Raw genomic sequence first — 24,592 nt, forward strand, 5'->3', positions numbered from 1 at the left:
CTTGTGGTCTGGATTTTGCGATTCTGGTTATCAAACACCGTCAGGATATTTAATAAATATATTTAGGAAAAGTCAAAAATGGACATACATATATGATTTACAACATTAGAGTAATTAACATTTTAAATGCAAAATGGGTCAAACTGACCCGCATGGCGGTTCTAGTGTCAAAGTGCAAAATAAATCTTGATTATTGGGTTTCAAAATGAAAACCTAGCACTGCATTGAACCATAGTATAACATTGTTAAAAATGATATACTGTACATTATAACCATAACAAGCACTGATACAATTGTGTTCATAGAGTGTCTCCTGATTGTAATGGAGTGACAATGGTGAGCTGGCCATTATATCGAGTTTGAGGATAAGTGAATAAAGATGAGGAATAAAGATTTAAAAACAAATAAAAAAAAAAAAAAACTCAATGTTTCATCCTCACATCTGTGAGGTACACATTATATTGAAGAAACAATGTAGATATTAACATATACATATAAAATTTAACCCAAACAGATTTTCTGCAAATAAATGGATACCAAGTTTTATTTTTTATATAGTATAACATATTTATTTTGACATAAACCTAGCTGACAGACTGACATCTTTGTTATCTAAAGACAAGTTTACATAGAAAGAGAGACATGTCATTAATTAACCTTACTGTGAACTAGTCTTGTATTTGTACCAGTTAAGAACAAGGCCTGCACACATTAAAGTACACAGCAAGGGTGCCAGCTATTTCCTCCCAGTCAGGCCAGCCTTACAGTGCTCATTTGAATGTGCTCAGAAGTGGATGGTACTTGCTACAGTGGGACAATTATGTAGACTTCCCCCTCAATGAGAGGCATTCAATATATAAGACACATCTATATAAGAAAACTATGAGAAAATTAATCCAGAAATTCATGGGCAGAAAATTGAGACATTTAATTTTCCTATTACATTGTTATAATTCAGTAGGTTTAAAAGAAACCTAATTCCTATTAGTGGTGCCCTAAGGCTTATTTTGATGGGAAAAATGACATAAAAATATGATGAGAAAACAGTTTCTGTTTAATTACATAACATAAACAAATATTTATACAGTCACGGTTCTTCATTTACTTTTTTCTTCATAGAAAAGTTTCCCTTTTTTGTTAAACAGACATAGATTTATATATAAAGTACAAAATACATTAATTTCAAACACATTTTTAAACAAAGAAAAAACACAAATTACATCTTGTCATCTTCGCTTAATAGAAAAATATATCTTTAGCGGTATTGACAGTGTAGCTAAAAGCAAACAAAAACATAATATATACTATTCAGAAAGTATCCATAGTAACCATCACAAACATGCTGATGGTGTAGATATAAATGTTTATAACATGATGTGTTCTTATTTACTTGTATTTATTTATTTAATAAGCATAACAATTCTACATGTAAATGCAGGTTAGCTGGTATAAGCTTAAAAGGAAGTTGGACACCAATTAGCGTTAGGCAATAGCAGTGTTGCATATCAGAACTTCAGTGGCAATTATTGTCTTTGAACACTGCAGTTCTTAAGCCAAGCTGCAGAAGGTAAGGCATTAGGGGGGGGGAAAGTAGACTTTTGGAATGTCAAAGTATGTGGTGTTTCTTCTTGATAATTGGTGTCTTAGAATTTGTTCAATGTTGATATGCCCTCTCTGTCTACTTATCTCCCATGAACTGGGCTCTGTTTACACAACAGAGTGATCATTGCTCTGCACTCCTGCCAGAATGGTATGGTTGACAGATGAGGCTGATCGGTCTGAGCCTTCAGCTGTCCCATTCACCTTCTCCTGGCGTTGGCAGCATAGAATCTGCTTAAAGGTGGCACTCATCTCCTTGTCCCTATAGGAGTAGATGATGGGGTTCATAGCTGAGTTGAACTCGGCAAGAAGGAGGAAGAACTTCTCATAATCCAGAATGTTGCATTTAGCACAGAACACATCCAGCAGCAGCAAAACCAAACCAGGAGTCCAACAGATGATAAAGGCGCCTACATAAACAAAGAAGGAAATTAATTAACACCGTTTCAAGTACTGAAAACATATGTTGAACTAATGGGAGAAAATCCTCTGTTGTTATAGTTTTATCAATAGTCACACTGACAATCAACTCAGGTTTGTACATCTTTAAACTTAAGGCTAATTATGGTATACAATATCATTATTTAAATTCAAAGTGATTACAAAGTCAGCAGATTACTTGGCCCGCAGAAAACAAAGTGCTTGTCCCAATGAAAATGCTGTTTTCCACATTTTTTAATGTTATTAATGATGGAACTCTTTTGGCAGATAAATTGTGTCTATATTAACCTTAAAAGAAGCCTGTTACAAGATTATGATTCTAAAATTAGCAAGTTTAATTCCACTGGGGCAATGTTTTTTTTCAGCATTTAAAACACCCACTATACAAACTTAAAAAAAAACTAAAAACTAAAAAGCATGGGGTCAAATACTGCAGGAGCTCCTTTATTACCTTGTGACTCAACATAAGAGGCCAGCAAAGGGTTAGCACCAGCTGGGGTCTGTTTGCATGTGGCGAGGTTCCAATTTAGTGCAGATAATTGTCTTGGCCACAACCTCGACTTTATAGTGAGTCAGATTATAAACTCTCTGTAAAAGTTATAGTTTCTGTTTCTGTGGTTATGAACAACACAGATGTTATGCTGGTGCTCTCAGGAGTGAGATAAACTCCAGCATTCTGTTACCAACATAGCTATTTGAGTTGTTCTGCAGCCCCTTTAAACACGGTTTCACTTTATGAACATATTTTGTATGTGTTTGGGGTGACTTTCACGCTATACCTTAAATTAGAGCTGACCTGCAGCATCTAAAAAACATTCAGGAAATACAGTATGAATATGTAGTTATTTTTTAAAATAAAGTGTCATTTTTTTATTGACAAATTGCAACAAAGTGTAAATTGCAGACACATGTGAAATTAATGATACAGCTGGTGACTGAACTGGTCTAGGGATTGTTAGTCAACTGAAATTGGTAAAGCTCCTACACAATTCTGGGTTCACACTACTGGTTTGATCATATTTTTTTACAACACACACTTTACATAACAATAACTAGGATTGCCTACTTTTTCTGTTATTTGTGTGAAATACTGTTTTACCATTAATGCTGAGCTTATAGATCACAGAGGTTTCATAAATGATATCCAGTGTCTCTCCTTTACGCCAACACCATTTCCCTCTTCGTGCAGAGATGTATCTGTTCTCTCTCTCTCGTTCTCTCTCTCTCTCTTCTCTTTGGATCTCATCTAACATCCTGGGGTCCACAGGTAAGTGATTCAGGCGATTCTAAACGTTAAATGCAATTTATATAGACATATAAATACAAACAACATGTTTGTTGGTTCATGTTCACAATAATAGAAACAGTCTTTGTGTTGTTTGTTACTAGTATCATAGATCAGCAAAAAAGCCGCGATATGGCATAGTTTAAGGGGAGGGGAAGGGAGGGGGGGGGGGGGGGGGGGGGGGGGGTTTATTGACTTGCCGGCATGGCTGCCGCTGTGTGCCTGATATCGGGGTGTCGGTGGAGGATTGCCTGGTGGCAGTAGGAGAGGTTGTGGGCTTTAAGAAAATAAAATCAGTTTCGAGGATGAATAAAGCTCTAGTCATTTTTTAACTGATGTGGATTTGGTCAATAAGCTGGTGGAGGAGGGTTCTAGTGTGCAGGGGTCTTTTATTGAAGTTTCACCTTTAGTAACACCCAGAACCAAAGTAATACTGTCTAATGTCCCTCCCTTCTTAAGAAACCAGTTACTGGAAAGAGAGTTATCAAGATATGGAAAATTAATGTATCCCATTAAGATGATCCCTCTAGGTTGTAAAAAACCCAGTGTGAAACATGTTTTGTCTTTTAGAAGGCAAGCGTTTATTTTACAAAATGACCCTAATTTAGTTATTGAGGTAGCGTGAAATTTTAACGTAGAGGGGATGAATTCAGTCGTTTTTGCCAGCTCTGACATGATGAGGTGTTTTAAATGTGCAGTTCAGAGGCATCAAAGACAACAGTGCCCGAGAAACAGATCGAGCTGGAGCAGAGCAGGATAAGGGAGCTCCTGGCGGGGAGGAGGATGGGGGCGATCGGGGAGAGCAGGAGGATGAGCAGCCCCCGGAGCCAGCAACGCCCGAGTCAGCGGAGCCAGCAGAGCCCGAGTCAGCGGTGCCTGAAGCCGAGTTGACACCGCAACAAAAGAGACACAGCCACAGCCAAGCGTCAGCAGCCTCAGAAGAGGCTGGACAAAACGAGGAGTTTGAAATGGTAACGAAAAAAAAGAAAAAGAAAAGCAAAAGGCCTGAAGAAGGAGAAATAAAGCAGGACTCTGAGTTAGTGTCTGTGGGAAGCAGAGAGAAGACTCTCCCGGCGTGAAAGTTGAGGAGAGCAGAGGCAATCCCCGACTGATGCCAGAAGAGGAGCCAACGTCTTCCCTGGCGGCTGTGCCACCTTGCCCGGAGGAAGAAAGCAGTACAGAACTGCCCCAGTCTGACTACGAGATAGGTAGTAAGACAGGGGGCACTGAGGCTGAGGCTGAAGCTGTGGCTTTGCAGAGCGGCGAGGCTGCTGAAGAAGACAGGGCAGACGGCGAGAAAATTGAGGGCATGTACGAGTCGGATGACGGGGGGCTCTACGATTCCTCGTTAATCTTGGACATCCCTGATAGCCAACCCGTCAGGAAAAAACTATATACATTACAATATATTAATACATTTCTTGACAGTACCAAAGGTAAGAGGGGAGTGGACATTAAAAGTTTTTTTCCCCCGATTTTAAATTGTTTTTACATTCTGTGCATGTAGCCTCCAGGAAGTCCACGCTCGAGGAGCTAGATCAGCAGAACAGATACCATTTAAAAAAAGTTGTACAGACAGTAAAGAAGTTGATAAGATAGAAAACATCATTTTAAAATGGATTTTTATAATACGACATTTTTATTTTTTAGTATTTGTTTTAACTTGATGGTCTTAAATATTTTAGCTGCCATGGAGAAGTCTATTTTTATTTCTTTTAACGTTAATGGTTGTAGACAGTCTTTTAAAAGAGCACAGTTATTTGATTTTTTAAAGAAAAGGGCTGGGGTTGCGATGTTACAGGAGACGCACATTGAGCAGGAGAATGAGGTGGTCTGGCTGTCAGAGTGGGGAGGTCAGTGTGTGTTCAGTCATGGCTCCAGCACCAGCGCAGGAGTAGCGGTGCTTTTTAAATCAGACCTGGGTGTCAGTATAAAGCAAGTTGAAGAGATTGAGAAAGGGCAGCTTTTAAAAGTACAGACACAAATAGCTGGTTTTAACTTTACTTTTATAAATATTTATGCACCAAATACAGGAAGAGAAAGAACTGTATTGTTTAACAAGTTGAAACAAACCATTTTAAAATGTAATAATAATGACGTATTAGTGGTTGCGGGTGATTTTAATTACACTATAGATTTTACAAAGGATAGGAATACTGAGGAGCCACATCCTCAATCCTCCAGAGAGCTGACTGCAGTATTACAGTCTAGTGATCTGGTTGACGTATGGAGATGTCTGCACCCTCATGCCTACAGTACATCTGGTCCCAGTCTCGTAATAATTACACTTCTAGAGCACGACTGGACCAGTTTTATTCATTCCGTTGTCACCTCAATTTTTTTGTAGGGGCAAGTAACATTCCCAATATCGGACCACCACTGCCTGTTAGTCAATGTACTTATTCCAACCGAAGGGCACAAATCATCTTACTGGCATTTTAACATTCAATTATTAAAAGACTGCAAATTTAGAAAAGTTTCTAAAGAGTTTTGGAAAGTCTGGCAAAAGCAAAGGAACATTTATCAATATTTAAGGCAGTGGTGGGACATTGGGGGAAAAAACAAATTCGAATTTTTTGTCAGCAGTACACTCTGGAGGTAACCAGGTCACAGGACAAAGCAGTCAGGGAGTTAGAAGGAGACATTCTAAATTTAGAAAATAATGAAGATCACTCTAATGAGCAAACCTTACAAAAAATAAAAGAAAAAGGAAATGCTGGAGGAGAAGGAGAAGGGGGCGTTGGTGCGTTCTCGCTTCGTGGAGCTGAGGGATATGGACGCTCCTACTTCCTTCTTCTTTGGCCTGGAGAAGAGGAGAGCATGCAGCCAACAGCTGAGGTGTGAGCGGACGCCCTGCGGCGGAGAACTACACAGCAGAGAGATCAGTGAGGTGGCTGTGCAGTTCTACAAGCAGCTATTCACAAAAGAACAGTGTGATCCTGATGACACAGAGACCCTGCTCCGGGATCTACCCAGCCTAAGTGAGGAGGAGCAGAGTGGACTGGATACAGAGCTCTCCTTCAAGGAACTGACTACTGCAATGACACAGCTCTCCAGTGGGAAGGTGCCTGGGTTAGATGGCTAGATCAGGGAGGACTTCTTCCAGGTGCTAAAGGAGAGTGGAGAAAAAAGCTGCCGCAGGGCAGTGATCACACTGCTGCCCAAGAAGGGAGACCTCTGCCTTTTAAAGAACTGGAGACCTGTTTCGCTGTTATGTGTCGATTCGAAAATAATTTCCAAGTGTTTCGCAAACAGACTTAAAAAATGTATAAGTACAGTAATACACAAAGATCAAAGTTATTGTATCGCTGGAAGATCTATTTTTGATAACCTGTTTTTAATTAGGGATTTTTTTTAACTCTGAGCGAAACGTGTTATTTTAATGTGGGATTGGTCTCCCTTGATCAAGAGAAGGCTTTTGATAGGGTCGACCACACCTACCTTGTGAAAGTCCTGGAAGCCTTTGGGTTTGGCCCTGTTTTTATCTCTTACGTAGAGCTTTTATATTCTAAAGTTTTTATTGTTTTAAATGTTATGTTAATATTTTAAAAATGTGGTAAACAGTAAGAGTGGAGAGGGAGGAGGGGTCAGTGACAGGGCAGTTTTTATTAGAGGAACCCCTATTCTTTAATCCCCTTTTTCCCATTCATTTTTTTCAGTCAGGGGTGCTGTGTGCCAATTTTGTTAAGGCCGGAGCAACCTGACTGGTTCATTTGACTGAGTTAGGCCACCCCTGTTGGATCTCAGCAGCTGAGCTGGCGCTCAAAGAAGCTGGCTAAGAGAATGATAAAGTCATTTACAGGAAGCAGAAGAGATTGAGCCAGTATGGAGGGTGTTGTACAAACAGCCCCTCACCGAGAGAGCAGGGGACCTGCAATGGAGGATCCTGCACTGTGCTGTGTCTACAGGCAGGTTCCTCCACAAAGTGGACCCCAGCAGCAGTGCTGAGTGCTGTTTCTCTGGGGAGGAGGAGACAGTGTTCCACACGTTCAGTGACTGTGTCAGGCTGGGGTATTTCTTTCACCTCCTGCAAGCTCTTGGGGTGACATTCAGCAAGGAGATTTTTATTTTTGGGTTCCCCTATAGTTTTGAAACAAGGAATAGGAGTGTTTTAATTAACTTTATTTTAGGGCAGGCAAAATTGGCCATTTTACAATCCAGGAAAAATAAAATTTTAGAGGCAGGACTAACAGATGTTGTCAGACTTTTTCATATTTTAGTAGTTAGCCGGGTAATGGTGGATTTTAATTATTTTAAAATAGTCAGTAACCTGGAGGGCTTTCAGGAGAGGTGGTGTGTGGGAGACGCCTTGTGCTCATTGAGTGAGGAGGGAGAGCTGCTGTTTAACTTTAGTTTTAATTTTATTTGGTTTTATTGTTTTACAGTGTTTTTACTTTGGGTTAAATCTGTTTTTACAGGAAAATCACTGTTTAGATTTTTTTAATATAGGGTTTTTTGTTTTTATTTACATTTTATGATCCTTTCATTTGGTAAAAATCTGTTTTTAAAGAAGAACATGATGTTTTTTTAGGATTTTATGCTGTTGCCTGGGGAGGTTTCCCTAGAGTCAGCAAGTATCTTAATTGTGTTGTATTTTACCTTATTCTTATTTAATGGATTTTAATTGCAACGATTTAATAAAGGATCTTAAAAGTCAAAGTCAGTCTCTCTCTCTCTCTCTCTCTCTCTCTCTCTCTCTCTCTCTCTCTCTCTCTCTCTCTTCTGAAGAGATCAGAGTCGATTTACGAAATGCTTTGATCATATCGGGGTCGTTATGGGTTTTAATTGGACAAGATATATATATATATATATATATATATATATATATATATATATATATATATATACACAGTGCCTTGCAAAAGTATTCAGACTCCTGACCAGTTCTCTCATATTACTGAATTACAAATGGTACATTCAAATTTCGTTCTGTTCTATATATTTTTTTTAAAACACTTAAAACCAATGTCACCTTGCAATAACTTAATAACTTTGAGTTTATGTTGGGAATTATTTTTAAGAAACATAAAAAAACTGAAATATCTTGCTTGCGTAAGTATTCAACCCCCACACATTAATATTTGGTAGAGCCACCTTTCGCTGCAATAACAGCTTTAAGTCTTTTGGGGTAAGTATGTACTAGCTTTGCACACAGTGTCGGAGTGATTTTGGCCCATTCTTCTTGGCAGATTTGCTCCAGGTTGTTCAGGTTGGTTGGACGACGCTTGTGGACCGCAATTTTCAAATAGTGCCACAGATTCTCAGTGGGATTGAGATCAGGACTTTGACTGGGCCACTGTAGGACATTCACCTTTTTGTTCTTGAGCCACTCCAATTTTGCTTTGGCCTTGTGCTTGGGATCACTGCCCTGCTGAAAGGTGAATTTCCTCCCAAGCTTCAGTTTTTTAGCAGACTGAAGCAGATTCTCTTGCAGTATTTTCCTGTATTTTGCTCCATCCATTCTTCCTTCAATTGTAACAAGATGCCCAGTCCCTGCTGATGAGAAGCATCCCCACAGCATGATGCTGCCACCACCATACTTCACTGTAGGGATGGTGTGTCTTGAGGCATGGGCAGTGTTAGGTTTGCACCACACATAGCGCTTTGAGTTTTGGCCAAAAAGCTCTATCTTCTTCTCATCTGACCACAAAACCTTTTCCCACATCGCAGCTGGGTCACTCTCATGCTTTCTGGCAAACTCCAGACGTGCTTTCAGATGGTACTTTTTGAGTAACGGCTTCTTTCTTGCCACCCTCCCATACAGGCCAGTGTTATGCAGAGCTCTTGATATGGTTGACTGGTGCACCATTACTCCACTCCCAGCCACTGAACTCTGTAGCTCCTTTAAAGTGATTGTTGGCCTCTCTGTGGCTTCTCTCACAAGTCTCCTTCTTGTTTGAGTGCTGAGTTTTGAGGGACGGCCTTTTCTTGGCAGTGCCTGGGTGGTGTGATGCAGCTTCCACTTCCTGATTATTGATCCAACTGTGCTCACTGGGATATCCAAACACTTGGATATTATTTTGTACCCTTTCCCTAATCTATGCATTTGTATTACTTTATCTCTAACTCCTGTAGAATGCTCTTTGGTCTTCATTTTCCTTCAGATTCACAGCCTTACCAAAGATCCTTCAATAGTGGGGTTTTTAACCAGAAAATGTGACAGCAAAGTTAATGGTTCACAGGTGGAGGCCAATGGCAAGGTAATTGTGTCCTCTTTTGGGCAATTTCTTTCATCGGTGCAAACTGGGAGCTTCCACAGCACAGGGGTTGAATACTTATGCAAGCAAGATATTTCCCAACATAAAACCAATGTTACCTTACAATAATTGATTCTGAGTTTCAGTGTTTAAAAATAAAATATCAAACAGAACGAAATTTCAATGTACCATTTGTAATTCAGTAATATGAGAGAATTGGTCAGGGGTCTGAATACTTTTGCAAGGCACTGTATATATATATATATATATATATATATATATATATATATTATATATATATATATATATATATATATATATATATATATATTAACTGAAGCAGACATTTACTTACTCCTCATATGGTGGATTTTTATTATTGACATATTCATGTCATTCATATATATGTTAACTACAGTAGCATTTACTTTCCCTGCACACGCTATCATTTCTACATTATTTTCACCAAAAGAGTAGGACTATTCTCAATCCCCATCTTTGATTTGGTATTATCCAAAGATTTTTTTTTACTCTTTTTTTTTTTTTTTTTATTTAAACAAATGATGCATTTATATAAAAAAATAACCCAGATGCTTATAATATAATCTAAGGATGTCTTTATAACAGAAACACAGCCTGTTTTTAATATGGTTTTTGCTCATTCATGTGCAGATATAGACAGCTTATTAAAACATCCAACAATGCTACACATAATACACCAGCAACAGTTGCCTCATAACATTTTATATAGAAAAGTTCCTGGAAGTCACATGATAGAACAATACCATATTGCCGACAGATGGTCTAAAATAAGTTTCGTCTGTAGCCCAACAAACATTCTTATGAATTCGTTCATTTGTTTTGTTTATTACAATACATGATTAATCCAAATTGGCACAACAGACAGTTTAATAGTAAATGTATTACATTTGCCATTAATCATTTTCTTTGCTATCAAACACAGATGCAGTAGGAATGAAATTTGAGTGCTGTTTCCGGATAACTTTTATAGGATATAGAGACAAAGGCCGGTCATGAACGCAGAAGTCTGGCTGATGTTCAGCTTGCCTGAGGACTAGGATGGGAGTGGGATTTAAAATAATCTAATAGAGTATCCCTTCAGTAAATAAACTGAGAAATTCCTGGGTGGCTTCCAGCTAGTAAAATATTGTTTCAAGTATCTGCTATCTGGGTGATAACTGTAGAGAACTGCCTATGGTAATGCTGGCGGTTTGAAGTGTGCTACAGCTTATACCTTGGAGACAAAGAAATCACTCTGGAATTTCCTTGCTTAAGATGAACCACATGCATAAACTCCACACAGCAATTTGCATCTCCTACAAAAATATATGTGGTGGGCAGCAGAGGAAGCCTGAGGCCTAAGCACCCTACACAAACGTGGGTAAACATTTCTTATTAGGCATATGCGTTGCTGTGTAAGCAAACTCAGTGTGGTTCAGTAGCAGAACTACGTGATCTACCTGGAATACGTCATCAGAGCCTGTTGACAAACTAACCATACTTTACGTTTTGAGAGACTGCAGGTCTGCACCCATTGATTATATTTCTGAAATAAATTGCTTATTTAATTATGGTCTGAAAATAGGTATTTCAAGATATTTCACTATTGAACATAATGTGTTAAAGCAGGAAAAAACTGCACTGTCACATTCAAAATTAATAATTTGTCCTAGTTATTATTCAAATGTTCCTAAATATTTAAATGCTTACCTGAGAGTAAATGCTAAATTGTAGAATATTTCGATTTTTATGTCCACCTAAAGACATTCTATTTTTACCATCAGTGAATTATCAAACAAAATACAAACATAAAAAAATGTAACAATAACAACAAACACGTGAAATGCCCTCTTCTTGCACTGGACAGAGTAATCCAGCAGCAGAGAGATCGAGAAACAATCTTTGATGAAGCTGGTGTCTTTTTGGTTAAAGGCCTTTTTTAAAAATCGTGCTCTTCTATGCAGTGTGTTCAATCATTTACCAGACGTAAACTAAACCAGCTGCCAGGTTCCTAAATGCAGTCCAACAGGTAGTGCGTCTTTAAGTGATAAAAAATATGTACATTTACACTATTCTTTCACAAATGGGAATTTTCACAAGGAACTGCATATTACAGCGCAATGGGTTAATTTCACAGTAATCATGAAACTTGTGATAATGGTGAAAAAAATTGCAGCCTTAATTAAAATTTTCAAATAGATAAGGGACATATAATTGTGATATATATATATATATAAATCAGTGGTTGGAAATTCAACCTCATCATAGGAGCAAAAATGGATTTTTCTACAGCTAACATCCTTACACCACCGGCAAATAGTCTCTCTCTGTCATGTGATTGGCTCGCATCACTGTCAGTCTTGTTCCTTTTCAAAGGAACGCCTTTCCTCTCCACTCCTCACAAGAGAAATGGCTGAATGTGAAGAAACTGCTGAACAGCGACTCTGTAACTTAACAGAAAGTGAACTATAAAGCATGCTACAAAAGAAAGATGCACCAAACACTAAAATGACAATTACACATCACTGTCATTGTTTTCTAACTTTCTGAAATTCAAATTCAACGGCCCCGTGATATAACCTGGATTATGCAGCAGCCAGCAACCCAGACGGAGAGCTGTACACCAGAAAAACCTCTCGATAACTATGCGGTACGAACTTCACATTTTCTGTTATTTATTTATTTACTTATGCTGTATCAGCTATATTTAAACAAAATATACAGGTCAATATTTATTTATGTATGCTGTATCAGCTGTATGTATAAAGTCATACTTACTATCCAACCTTGCCTCCATTATTTTCTTGACTGATTCATATATTAAATACGTACTGCAAACTCAGCTCATAGTGGAAAATTAAATGCCCTTCGGGAAGACTATTGTTACCTCGGCTTCTGGCATTATAACCCCCTGTAGGTAACAATAGTCTTTCCTCTGGTCAAATTTTGCACTATAGCCCTTCCCTCCAGTTTAGAATACCCAAGTACTCAACCTTTAATTACTCATAACAGTGGCAGATCCAAAAAAAAAGCATTAGCAGCAACTACACATAGGGATGCATAGATGCATACATCAACAGTAACAGCAAAGAAATATCTAAGGCATCTAATGTACTCAAATTAAAACACGGATTTGAAATTAGAAGCAAGAAATAAGAATACACAGCTATAAAATGCAAAACTTTATAAAAAGGACCTTCAAAAGTTTTAACTGCATTTTTAGCACCCTTTGACAACTTGTATAAAACACACAACATAACAGCTTACTAACAAAGCACAACAAAATATATTTGCTCAATAAAATCTATGCTATAATACAGTATATAACATAAAAACGAGGTGTACTGTACCCATACTTTCTAATTTACCCGCTGATTTCATAATATAATAATCATTTAAAAAAAAAAAAAGTCTAATTCCAGAATCAAGCCGATATCAGTAGACCAATAACAGAAGAACTCAAACAACATAGCTTAACATTCCCCAGGTAGTTTGCAGTCAAAATCCAAATTAAAAAGCCTTTTTTTTTCTCTAGCCCAAAACGTATCACATCGCCGACCACTGTGCATAGTAAAAGATGCAATGCTTGTTTATTCCACTGCGCACAGTAAAATATACAATGCTTGTTTATTCCACTGCGCACAGTAAAAGATGCAATGCTTGTTTATTCCACTGCGCACAGTAAAAGATGTTTTGTTTTGTTTGTAAATAAACACGCTACAGCGTATTCAGTTCATTCATTCATTTTGGTTTGGTTTGATTATTACAAGCAACACTTCACAAGTTATATAGACACACACACACACGTAGTCAGAAGTTTACATACCCCAATGCAAATTTATAATTTCTAGAAATTTCTCGAAAACAAATAATTACAGGAAAAATTATAGGAAAAAGACATCAAGCTTGGCAAATGTTCATGATATTCTTTGAGCACTGTATGCGGAAGCAGCTATCTCCTTTTTTTTCGGCTTCTATTGGCTTCTGTCGGTCTCACTCGGCCATTGAAAGGTTTTTTCTCTAGTCGTTTTTTTCTCCGGAAAAAAACCGAAAAAACCTTTCAATGGCCGAGTGAGACCGACAGAAGCCAATAGAAGCCGAAAAAAAAGGAGATAGCTGCTTCCGCATACAGTGCTCAAAGAAGATCATGAACATTTGCCAAGCTTTTTCAGATGTTATATTAATAAAATAATGACTTGGATAGCATTATTGAGGAGTTTGGTGATAAAACGAGTGATTAGGAGATGATTTATCAGTATGCACGACTACGAAGAGATATGTGATAAATAAAGAGAACAAGGGGTGGGGCGGAGCTGGAGATGCAGTAATGAGTGTCCTGTTGATATGCAGTGCCTTTAAAACCTGTTTTACTATGAATAAAATTACTTTTAAACAGCACATGTAGAATAAACAGCGTGTGTGAAAATAAATTAATTGTACCTGGCGCGTCTGACAGGTGCTGAATAAGGGTTAAACTGCCAGTAAGAAGTGTAAGTGTATGAGGAAGGGATGATTATGTTTAAGTATACCAAACTATGGTCAGAAAAGCCAGATGGAGAAATTACAGGTTTAATGAACACATTTAAATGATGTTTGAAAACATACATTTGAATTGTTTTAAAACATTGTAGAAATCCATAGTCTCCATTTTTTTCTTGTCAGCAGTTCCAGTGGCAACTGACATATGAAGTGAGCTGAGTTTTATTTCTTGCACTTGTAAACAGTTAGCTTTGCAGTCACTGTGTTTTAAAATTGTACTGGAGTACAGCTGTGGAAGCTCTCTTCTTCCTTTGTTCACTGTCCAAACCAGGTTTTTCTTCAACTCTTTTGCGAATTACAGTGAAGTAAAAAAAAAAAAAAAAAGTCAGTGGTATGTTCGCTCCATGAATATACAGGATTGCAATAAAGGCTTCTAAATCCTCCAACGACATTGCCCAGGAATCATCATTTTGTATCCTATGTGTCTCTGCTACAGTACAGCGTTGAATGTGGTGTAGCATTCGCATATCGATTTTGTGCAGCATCTCTTTTTACAGTGTCAACACTGGGATGTATAATTTCTCAAACACTGCCATCCTTCTCTCCTGAATGCCTGTTTGTGCTGGAGATGCAGCTAGAGTCGCTGTCCTTGATATTGCTGTGGGTGAAGCGGTTAGCAAGGCTGGCACACCTGCAGCTCCTGCAGCAGATGATGCAGGCAAAGCGGCTGGTGCTGTAAAGGTAAGCTCAGTGGAGGTAGGGATAACAGCAGGCTTGTATATAAAAAAAGTTTTAGGTTATGTACAAAATAAAAACATGTATTGTAAAAGGCAGTCAAAATGACTGTTTGGCAGTTCTAGGTGGGCAGGATTATAACTTTCTTATGTTCGCGATCCTGCCTTTCAAATACTGTCAGGGTATTTAATACATATTTTTAGGAAAAGTCATAAACGGACAACCGCATAACTTTTAGACACGCAGACTAATTTAAATTTGAAAACCTCAAACCGTCAAAATGACTGCCATGGTGGTTCTAGTGTTAAAGCATTTATAGTCCGGCAACAGACCCCTCTATCAGACCATTGTCAAACAGTCCTGTATTTAAAAAAAAAAACTGAACAAAACTATTCCAATCTGATCCCCTCGCAAAAATTATACAACCTCAAATCAGCCTATAAATGGACATAAAGCAGTGCCGATGAATATAATAAAAGTATTTATAGTGCAGAAATAGAAAGTATGCTAAACAGCTTTCTAACCAAAACATTTCAAATCAACAAAGATGGAATACTGTCAAAATCATTTATGGTAAAGATACACAGGTTTAGTATCGAAATAACCTTTGTTAGCCACATTTTATTCCATTAATAATTTTACAGTGTTGTTTTTCGTTTTTTAATGAAACTACTAGAAATTTCTAAAATTTAGAAAAGTAATAATTAACAGAGCATAAAATCAAGTTGTATATCCCACATCACATCTGTAACCTGTTTTATTTAACTTGTCAAGTACCCAAACAAGTTCAAGAACAGATCTTCTATGCTTTACTGAACATTTCTTTCCAAAGCCATACTTAGACAAGAGCTCCAGTTGCATTGGCTTTTACAAATGTGTCGTATTAATTCAAATATAAAAGCAAACTATTAAACAGTGCTGCTTGCATCAATCAAACAAAGCAAAACAAAGCAATAAACTAAACAGTGCTCCATCTAATAACCTGTAAACAAAACATTTTAGTGTTGTGTACGGTGCACAATTACATTCAATTTCCAACTGTACAAATATAGTAATCCGTCACTTATCCGACTGCGGTGGGACGAGAGTAAGGGCGGATATGTAAAAAGGCGGATAAATGAATCCTGTTTTAAATACCATTATAAAAAGCTGTAACAATTACTATATTCACACAATTATTGTTTTGAGATTCAGCTTTTACTACGGAGCTCCCCTAAATCTCTTGTTTAGAAAGATCTCTTGTTTAGCCGTCACTGCTGAGTAAACAGGCAGGAGATCGAGACGGAGTTTGAAGTTGACACACCCCATAGGCAAACAAGATTTATTTACATATCAACACACTGAACAGATCACATGATACTACCAATTTTATTTTTCAGTGTTCCATAAATACCTACTAGATAGATGTGCCTTCACAGCTATGATGAAGAGTTAATGAAGGGTAGCACAAGGTACATGTAAGTAAACTGGGGAAAATAAACAGAAGTAGTCCCACTAAGTCTCCACTGTGAGTAAAGAATAATGTCTGTGGTACAACAGCAGTTGCTGGACAGATAACTCATTAAAAAAATAATCTACTGTTTAGAGTTATCACTGCCAGATAATATTTACCTAGTGTAAGCGTTTCAATTGAAAACTGTTTTATTTCTATCGGATACTGTAGCTGCCTGTTTACTGCATATTTAAATAAACAGCCTGAACACGCAAGACTACTAGACTTGGATTTTGCATTAATTAAAACAGGAAAAATAACTTTCTTTGCCATTTCAAACATTAAATCGTTTACCTTATACCTCATCATTTACACAAGGTAAGCGCTAAACACAAGGCATTACCTTGTGTTTTCCATTGCAGCAACATTATTAAACAAGCAGATTCAGTCCACCACAAATGGTTAATTGAATTAAATACATTTCCCTTACTACAAACTGGGATTATTGAATTGATCTAAACAACAGCAGATCTAAATACTGCCAGTGTCTAGATAATCCAAGTAGGGATCTTAGATGTTTGATATGTATGACCTTGAAGCACAAATGTGAGTCTCTAGTTCATCTGATTAGGCACTCTAGCATCTGAAGCTAAACTGAGCTACAATTAACAGATTATAAAATAACCTTTGTTTTATCCCCAACACTCTCACTGCACAGATATCATCCAAGTTTGTTCTCCATTATCTGTCCACTGAGGAGACCTCACGCTGACTGACACAGTGCTAGGCGAACACTGGAACTGACAACACAAAAATATATAATGGCAAGCACTTGGCTGTATTGGCTCATTGTTCATTGTTTTTGAAACAGAGCTAATGGAATGTATTTTTTTTTTGTTTGCTCTGAAACATATATAAAGTACATATACGGGGGTGTGTTCTATTTTCCAGTGGAGTCATATTTCTATTTTCCAGTGGAGGCACAATTTACCATTAATAACATAATAGCAAACAAAGTAGTATCTGTCCTGGTAGCAAGAATTATAACAGTACTTGTTTAGGATTTATTACCCATAAACTTACAAAAGGGTAAACAATGTTCACCTGCAAGCAGACTTAGTAAGGGGCCTTTTTTAAACAATTGGCTTCTCTGTATGCAAACGTTTATGCACCACTATCTTCAGTTTACTAAACACCTACTCACCACCTTTTTTATTGACATGTTAAAATGTGAAAACATGTGAAAATAAAGGGTCATTTTAAATCAGACACAATAACACCTATAGTTACATACCTTCATTTAATGATTAAATAAACTATTACACAGTTTACCACTACTCATATTTAAGCATTTGAATGCAATGCAAGACATAGAAGGAGAAGTGATACCTTTTATTAGACTATCTAAATTATAATTATTCACAAGCTTTCAAGACCTCAAAGGTCTCTTCCTCAGGTGAAAGTAGGAAAGAGAGATACAATGCAATAAAAGCACAGCTGGTAATTACACAGTATTGTTCTGATTAGCACTACAGAAAAACAATAACCTCCCATTTGTTAAACTACTGGAAACTTTTTTGCTGAACATCAGATTTGAAATTGACAGACAGGAAGTATGACTGCCATATTTGCCTTGTAATTGAAGTTTTACTGCTAAAACAGCAGCTGTGAAAACAGGACCAATATTTTCCTGTTCTAACAGAGTAAACAGCGTGACGACAATGAAAGGCTTACCTAGCACGATCACCACAGTCTTCAAAAGGCTCATCATGGTGTCCCGGTTGCGGCGTGGCCCAGAGCTGTGACGAGACATCCTCATGGTTCTCTGGCGCACATAGACAAATATGTGGGCATATAAGACCACCATAACCACAAAGGTGACCAGGTTGAAGATGGCCCAGAAGACCAGGTAGGAGTTGCTGTACAGCGGTGCCATGTTGGAGCAGGAAGAGATGCTACAGATGCAGTTCCAGCCCACACTGGGTATGGCACCCATGACGATAGACATGGTCCAGATGACTACAATCACGATTACAACCCGGTGGTTGCTCATGCGGGTATGCAGCTGCATGCGGAAGACTGTGATGTGCCTCTCAATGGCAATGGCCAGCAAGTTCGCTACCGATGCAGTGAGGCTAGTGTCAATGAGACCCTGGCGCAGGAGCCACGTGCTTACAGTCAACCTCCTGGTGTTTGGACCCGTGTTGAACATCAGGTAAAAGTAGGCCAGACCAGCGAAGAAGTCCGCAGCCGCCAGGTTGGCCATGAGATAATAAATAGGGAAGTGGAAGCGTCGGTTTACATAGATGGCCACCATGACCAGTAAGTTGGCCAGCATTATAAAGATACACACAGTGATGCCCAGTCCCATCACAAGTTTGCTGACTGCATTCCATTCTGTGGCTAGGTATTTCCCACTGCGGTTGTAAAAGAAAGCGATTGTTTCGTTGTAGTAGCACTGTTCTTCCATCACGTCAACCTAGGTTTGAGAAAAAAGGAGACAATGTTATATTTGCTGCACTGGAGTAAATATTTTATAACAAAATCATACTTATGTTTTTTTTTTTCCTAGAAAACTGTTGCAGTTGACACATGTTTAATGGTATGTCTGCCACTGACAACAGGTCACATCTTACAGTGACACAGTACAACATAATTACAAGAGCCAGGAAATGCTTATTGATTTGTCAAGGGACAAAATGCTAGAAAAATCAACTTGCCTCCTCCCCGTTGCACAAAACACACACAAACAAGTAGAATACAGAACTTGTAGGATTTTGGTTTTATTTAACAGTGAACACAATCAATTTATTAGTGATTGACAGTGGCAGATCTAGCCTTGATCTAGCTTGACAGGTTCATAAAATTTGTTGGGAGGGCAACATTCTTTACCAGCACTACTATTAATACATAAACACATTGCCATGACATTTACAAAATACTAATAAAATATTGTACAGACAATCTCAAATATAAGCATTTAATTTATATAATTATAAACATATTTGTCAATATTCATGTTTTAATAGTTACACAAATCAATGGATTGTGCATGTCCATTAAACACCTAATATCGCTTCTGTTCAAATCTAGTAAAAAAAAAAGAATTAAAAAGTTTTATTTATTTATTTATTTATTTATTTTTATAATACAGTGTTGAACACTACAACCGCCAGATTGTCAAACTACCTAGAACCATCACTTTGACCCATATATTTTTAAGCTGCTTCGTTATGAAAATGAAAGACATACTACCGGATACAAAAGTTTTATTCATGAAAAAATGAATACTGCTAAATTAGTTGAAGTTTTTCTGATTGATTTACAATAAAGTCAAATATTATTTAAATATGTGTGGAAAATATTTTGATGGATAACCGATCAAGAAAATAACTTAGTAAGTTTTCAGTGTCTGTGTGTGAAGGGCATAGCAGGCAGCTTGTCAGATAGAGGGCCGCAGGAAAGGGCGTAGGAAAGCAAAAAATGTTCAGGCTGTTTCTAGGCTCACTGATTTCCCAGTTTGAAGATCCCTGCTATCATCCTGATTGTGTCGTTTGCTCAGACAGGAGTAGACCAGGAAGCCGGAAGAAGACACAGTCATACTGTCCAGATGTCCCAATGTGTCTGTATGACTGCTTTAAAAAGGTCCAGACACTAAAAATTATGACTCTCTGTAACTATCTTCGTAATTTTTCAGTGTGTGGAACTTTCTGTGTTGAAAACAAAAACATTAAGCCCAATTAATGACTCAAATGTGTCATTGTTAGATAAACTAGTAATTTTATTAATTAATGTATTTATTTGTACTGAATGAAGTATGAATTATATTATAATAGGGGTCTGTACAACATTTAGTTTTGGGTTGTACAGTGAAAACATTATTGTATTTATTGAATGTATTTTACATAGTTAATGAATTAAATTACACATGTAATTTTTTATTTTTTTTTTCACTTTTAAATATGCATCTATGGCTCCCTGTATATTAATTTGAACAACTTGTATTGCTGAAATATTTGTTGTTGTTGCTGTTTTGATTCTAATGTTTTGTGAATTTAAAAAACAACAAATAAAGATTAATTAAAACTAAATACATACTTGGTATATGGTATATTACACTGTTTTCAAACACTATCCTCTCCTGAAGACATACGGTGCATAAAGTACTCTATAAAATAATTAGGAAATTATTTCACATGTACCTATATTGTACAGATTTTTTACCCAGTTTTCCAATCAAATAACAAAATCATACCTTTACAACCAACCATTTCATAAAGCCTGCAAAGTAGGGAACATATTATCCTTTTGTACTTTTGTTGTATAATATTTTAAACAATCATTTCAACAGTTAGTTAATTATAGTATTACACATTTCAAACGTAACACTTAGAAAAGGGTTTGCGATTTCAGTTTAGCACTTCATATTGTAACACAATTATACATGAACATAATATAAAAAAAGTTTTTCATAATTACAAATTCATTTCCACATAAACACCCCCATTCAAAGTTTTATTTCACATATCTTCTGGACAAGTTCAAGAACAATAGCAATTTCATCATCGCTTGGTAAATCTTCATCAATTACACGGGTGTTAGATTTAAACTTAGGTTTTGCAGTACTTCTCGAAAAACAATCACTGGCAGTGATATTTGGATCATCTGCTTTAGGTCTGATACAACAATCAATAACTTTACTCCGGTTTCTGGTTCACATGCCCATGTTTTTTGCATTTTTTCTTAATGCCACTATCATGTTCTACATCTAAGACATAGTCCTCGCTATTATTTTCATTTACAACAGACAATTTCAAAATCCAAGGAATGTCAACATTCCCCCAAAGAGAGACAAACATTTTAACTGTTGAACTACGCGCAACTAAAGAGCAAAAAACAAACCCAATTACCAAATTAACAATCAACTGAATCTCATTATCAAACAAGCATCAACTAAGAATCAATGTGGCGTAAGTATTCAAAGTGTTGAATCGGTAAGAAAATAATCCACACTTTCTAGTGCCGAATGGCACCTGAAACAGTGAATTTATATTGATTCAACACTTAGCGTTATTTATCCCTTGCTTATTTACATGATAGTACATGGCTGTAATCCTTTTAAACTGTTTTTTAAAACCTGACATTTTAATGACAGCATTCTGTCATAAAATACTAACCAAGGCCCTCAAGGCATAGTTTAAGATAACTGCTGTGAATCATATTCAGAGAAACATAAATCTGCCAAGTCTGCTTAGGAACTTGCACTAGTCATAAAAGATCTAGCTATACATATAAGAGGTGTGCAGAAACTCATTACTTGTACTCTGAATTGCATTTAAGAAGTATTTATTTACAGGTGTTCAATAAATTAATTCATTAATGTGTTGATTTCAAAACAAGAATAGCTGCCCTCCCTCACGTTTACAGTTGAGAACCAAACAATGGCCTCCGTGACTCTGACATTCAAGGAAGTAAACTCACAATGAGTACAAGTAACCAGTTTCTGCACACCCCTAATACATACGGACCCAGACATGTGAACCCCTACTGGTTCACACCAGTGAGACCCCTACTGAAAAACCTTGGGATTGATGAAAACCCTTAAACCTAGACTTAAGGGCTACGCACACCGAATGGGAACAACGTGAGTGAGCGAATTCAAGGAGAATAAAGTATGCACACCGGAAGCAAAGCGAACAACACAAATACAGCACGAGTACATAAAAAAAACCACAACTGTAGCTAGTCATGAAAAGAAAGGACTGTCTCCTTTTGCGGAGATGAAATAAAATAAATGAAACAAAGAAACTGAGTATGGGTACACCACACTAAAAAAAGGAAATTTAACAGTGAATGTTTCTATGTGATCTGGTTTAACATGTACATTATTCAAAAATAATACATAACATATTTCTTTGTAAAATTTGTTTAATATAATATACTTTTATTGATTTTGTTTCAATAAAATCTTCTCAAGTTATTGGTGTGAATGTGATTACTATTATTGGTTAACATTATTAAAACAAAGAAGGGTCATTTTACATAAATACGAACAAGTGTGGTGCTCCCCGTCACTCTGATTAAAATTGAGGTGAAATAAAGCGGGCTAGGCATACCATCATTCTCACTTGTGGTGTGCATTACTCCATTTAAAATCAATAGTTTTAAAGATTTTTTTATTCACTCGCTCGCGTCCGGTGTGCATAGCACTTTAACAGACTGAAACCGGGTAGACAACAGAAACCGTAAGAATCTATTGCACGGACATGAGACCATCAAAATTGAGAAAAATCGTGAGTTTCAAGGGTAAACCTTGAGACTTGTCATGTCTGCCTACAGTTTCTGCCACAAAATGTAACAGAGATACCATCTTTAAAGCTGCTTATCTTTTACTGTAAACAAACTAGATATTGTTCTCGTCAGCTCACCCAAGAGCAGGTTTAATTTTTGATTTATCCGGTCACAACCTAACAAACACACTGTATTTTATACAGCACTTGTATTTTTTTTTATATATATATATATTTTTTTTTTTTTCTTACTGGACCACAGTACCCTATCTGAATTAATTTTGCTTGCTTTATAATGTTTGGCTTCATAATGTTGGCTTAATCCTATAATGGATCCAAGGGGAACTTATAAAAATTCAAACCTAACCAAATAAACACTCAAAGAATTACTGAAAAATTGTATTAGACATGCAGCAAGGTTTCTGATCGGAGTCCCTGACAGCAGTGGCTACAAGGCAGACACAAGTCTAATTGACAGGGTCTGATTTCCCTCCCACCTCACTCTCAGAAAAAAGAATGATTTCTGATTTGGTAGTTGCAAGGGATCATTGGAGTCATAAAATCATGTGACTTACAGAAGACACATTTATTGGTAGAGCGAGCCAAAAGAACAGTAATCCCTAAAAATACCTTTTTTTTTTTTAAATCACAGGAAGAACTGCGGCAGTATGGAAGGATTTTATGAACACATATGACCCATTCACAAATTTGTAATTTCTCCACAAAACACACCAAACCAGTACAGAAACAGCAAACCAGCAGGTCATGAGTTTTTTTTTTTTTTTTCCCCTGGGAGAGAAAATTAAAGAGCCACTATGTAGTGTTTCCGTTGTACAGGAATCCACAAGAGACACAAATCCTGTGATACACTGTCATTAGCAATCCCACATACTGCTTTAAGAACCAAGGAGGGAGTTAACTGGAGCCACCCCTTATGCATTATATATATATATATATATATATATATATATATATATATATATATATTATATATATATATATATTAGGGATGTTCAAACAGCTGATGCAGAAAAAGTAAATGTTATATTTTGACAATTAAGCACTTTGAGTAGATGCTTTAGTAACTATTCCTATAGGTAAAAAAAATAATAATAAGTATACTGTATAGAAATGTATGTTAGCAACCTGCAGTTGCTAATTCTAATGCCTGAAAATGATTAACCACTATGAAACTGTACCAGTTTCTAGATCATTTTATTTTTGTTTCAGAACAAGGAAGTCTTTCAAGGAAACATCTAAAGTGGATTTCTGCATGCAACAAGGGTGTAGAGATACTTTGCTTCCAAGCCTTTCACTTCCAACAAACTCAACAAACAGCTTTATTTCTCCAACAACTTGTTAACCAACCTCTGGAGCTTTGCCCATGATTGAACCAACACACCAAATTAAAATACACATCAATGCTCAGCTATTTTGCTAGCCTAACAATCAATAGTACATAATCCTGGCCAATTTATTAATTTAGAGCAGGGATAGGCCATTTCAGTCCTGAAAAACTATTCCACTAAAGGTATATAGGGATAATTAAATGACTAGGCACAAAGGACTTAGGCAGTTATTAGGCTCACTAATTAAGAATATGGACAGAAAAAATAATTGGATTGAGGTTTATCCACAAACTTTGTTCAAATAAGCTTGTTTTTCCAAGCATGCAGATTTGTGTGTGATTTTAAAATCTTCACAGCTGTGGATTCAGTTCATGCATTGCAATAGCCCCCATACGGAGGACATATAACAGTTTGTACAAAAGGCAAAATAAAATACTGTACATAAAATATTCTGCTGTTTACAAAACTGTAGCTTTAAGTGAGCCTTCATTTGTGCAAAACTTGCACGTAAACAAACACATTTCTACCATACTTTTTTAACATTTACTGTGGTTTATAAAAGCCACTTAAGTTAGACTGTGTCAGGCCTTTTTCAGGTTAAACAAATCGACCTGTTCCATCAAGGTAAGCCATTTGTTTGTATCCATTAGAATGTCTCAGATTGTCCTTCGATTAACAGTATATGCCTCACTTAGGCGAGAAAACTTTGCTTTCTTATTTTCAGACGCATACATGCTGATTTTTTTTTTTTGCTCTGGTGTTAA

The 24,592-nt window shown here is 36.9% G+C and overlaps 1 protein-coding gene across 2 annotated transcripts in view; it reads right to left on the reverse strand.

Moving 5' to 3' along the window:
• Positions 1 to 596: 596 nt before the first annotated feature.
• The window catches only part of LOC121319720 (lysophosphatidic acid receptor 1-A), a 51,880-nt gene continuing 27,884 nt past the window's right edge, over positions 597 to 24,592 (reverse strand). For both annotated transcript variants that reach the window (XM_041257442.1, XM_041257453.1), the window contains 2 exons: positions 17,924 to 18,668; positions 597 to 2,009 (listed from right to left, as the gene is read on the reverse strand). In XM_041257442.1, coding sequence (XP_041113376.1) covers positions 1,708 to 2,009; positions 17,924 to 18,659 — 1,038 coding nt within the window. In that variant the 5' untranslated portion in view covers positions 18,660 to 18,668 and the 3' untranslated portion in view covers positions 597 to 1,707. The remainder of the gene's footprint in view (positions 2,010 to 17,923; positions 18,669 to 24,592) is intronic.

The sequence above is a fragment of the Polyodon spathula genome, chromosome 1, assembly GCF_017654505.1.
Source record: "Polyodon spathula isolate WHYD16114869_AA chromosome 1, ASM1765450v1, whole genome shotgun sequence".
Classification (NCBI taxonomy): domain Eukaryota; kingdom Metazoa; phylum Chordata; class Actinopteri; order Acipenseriformes; family Polyodontidae; genus Polyodon; species Polyodon spathula.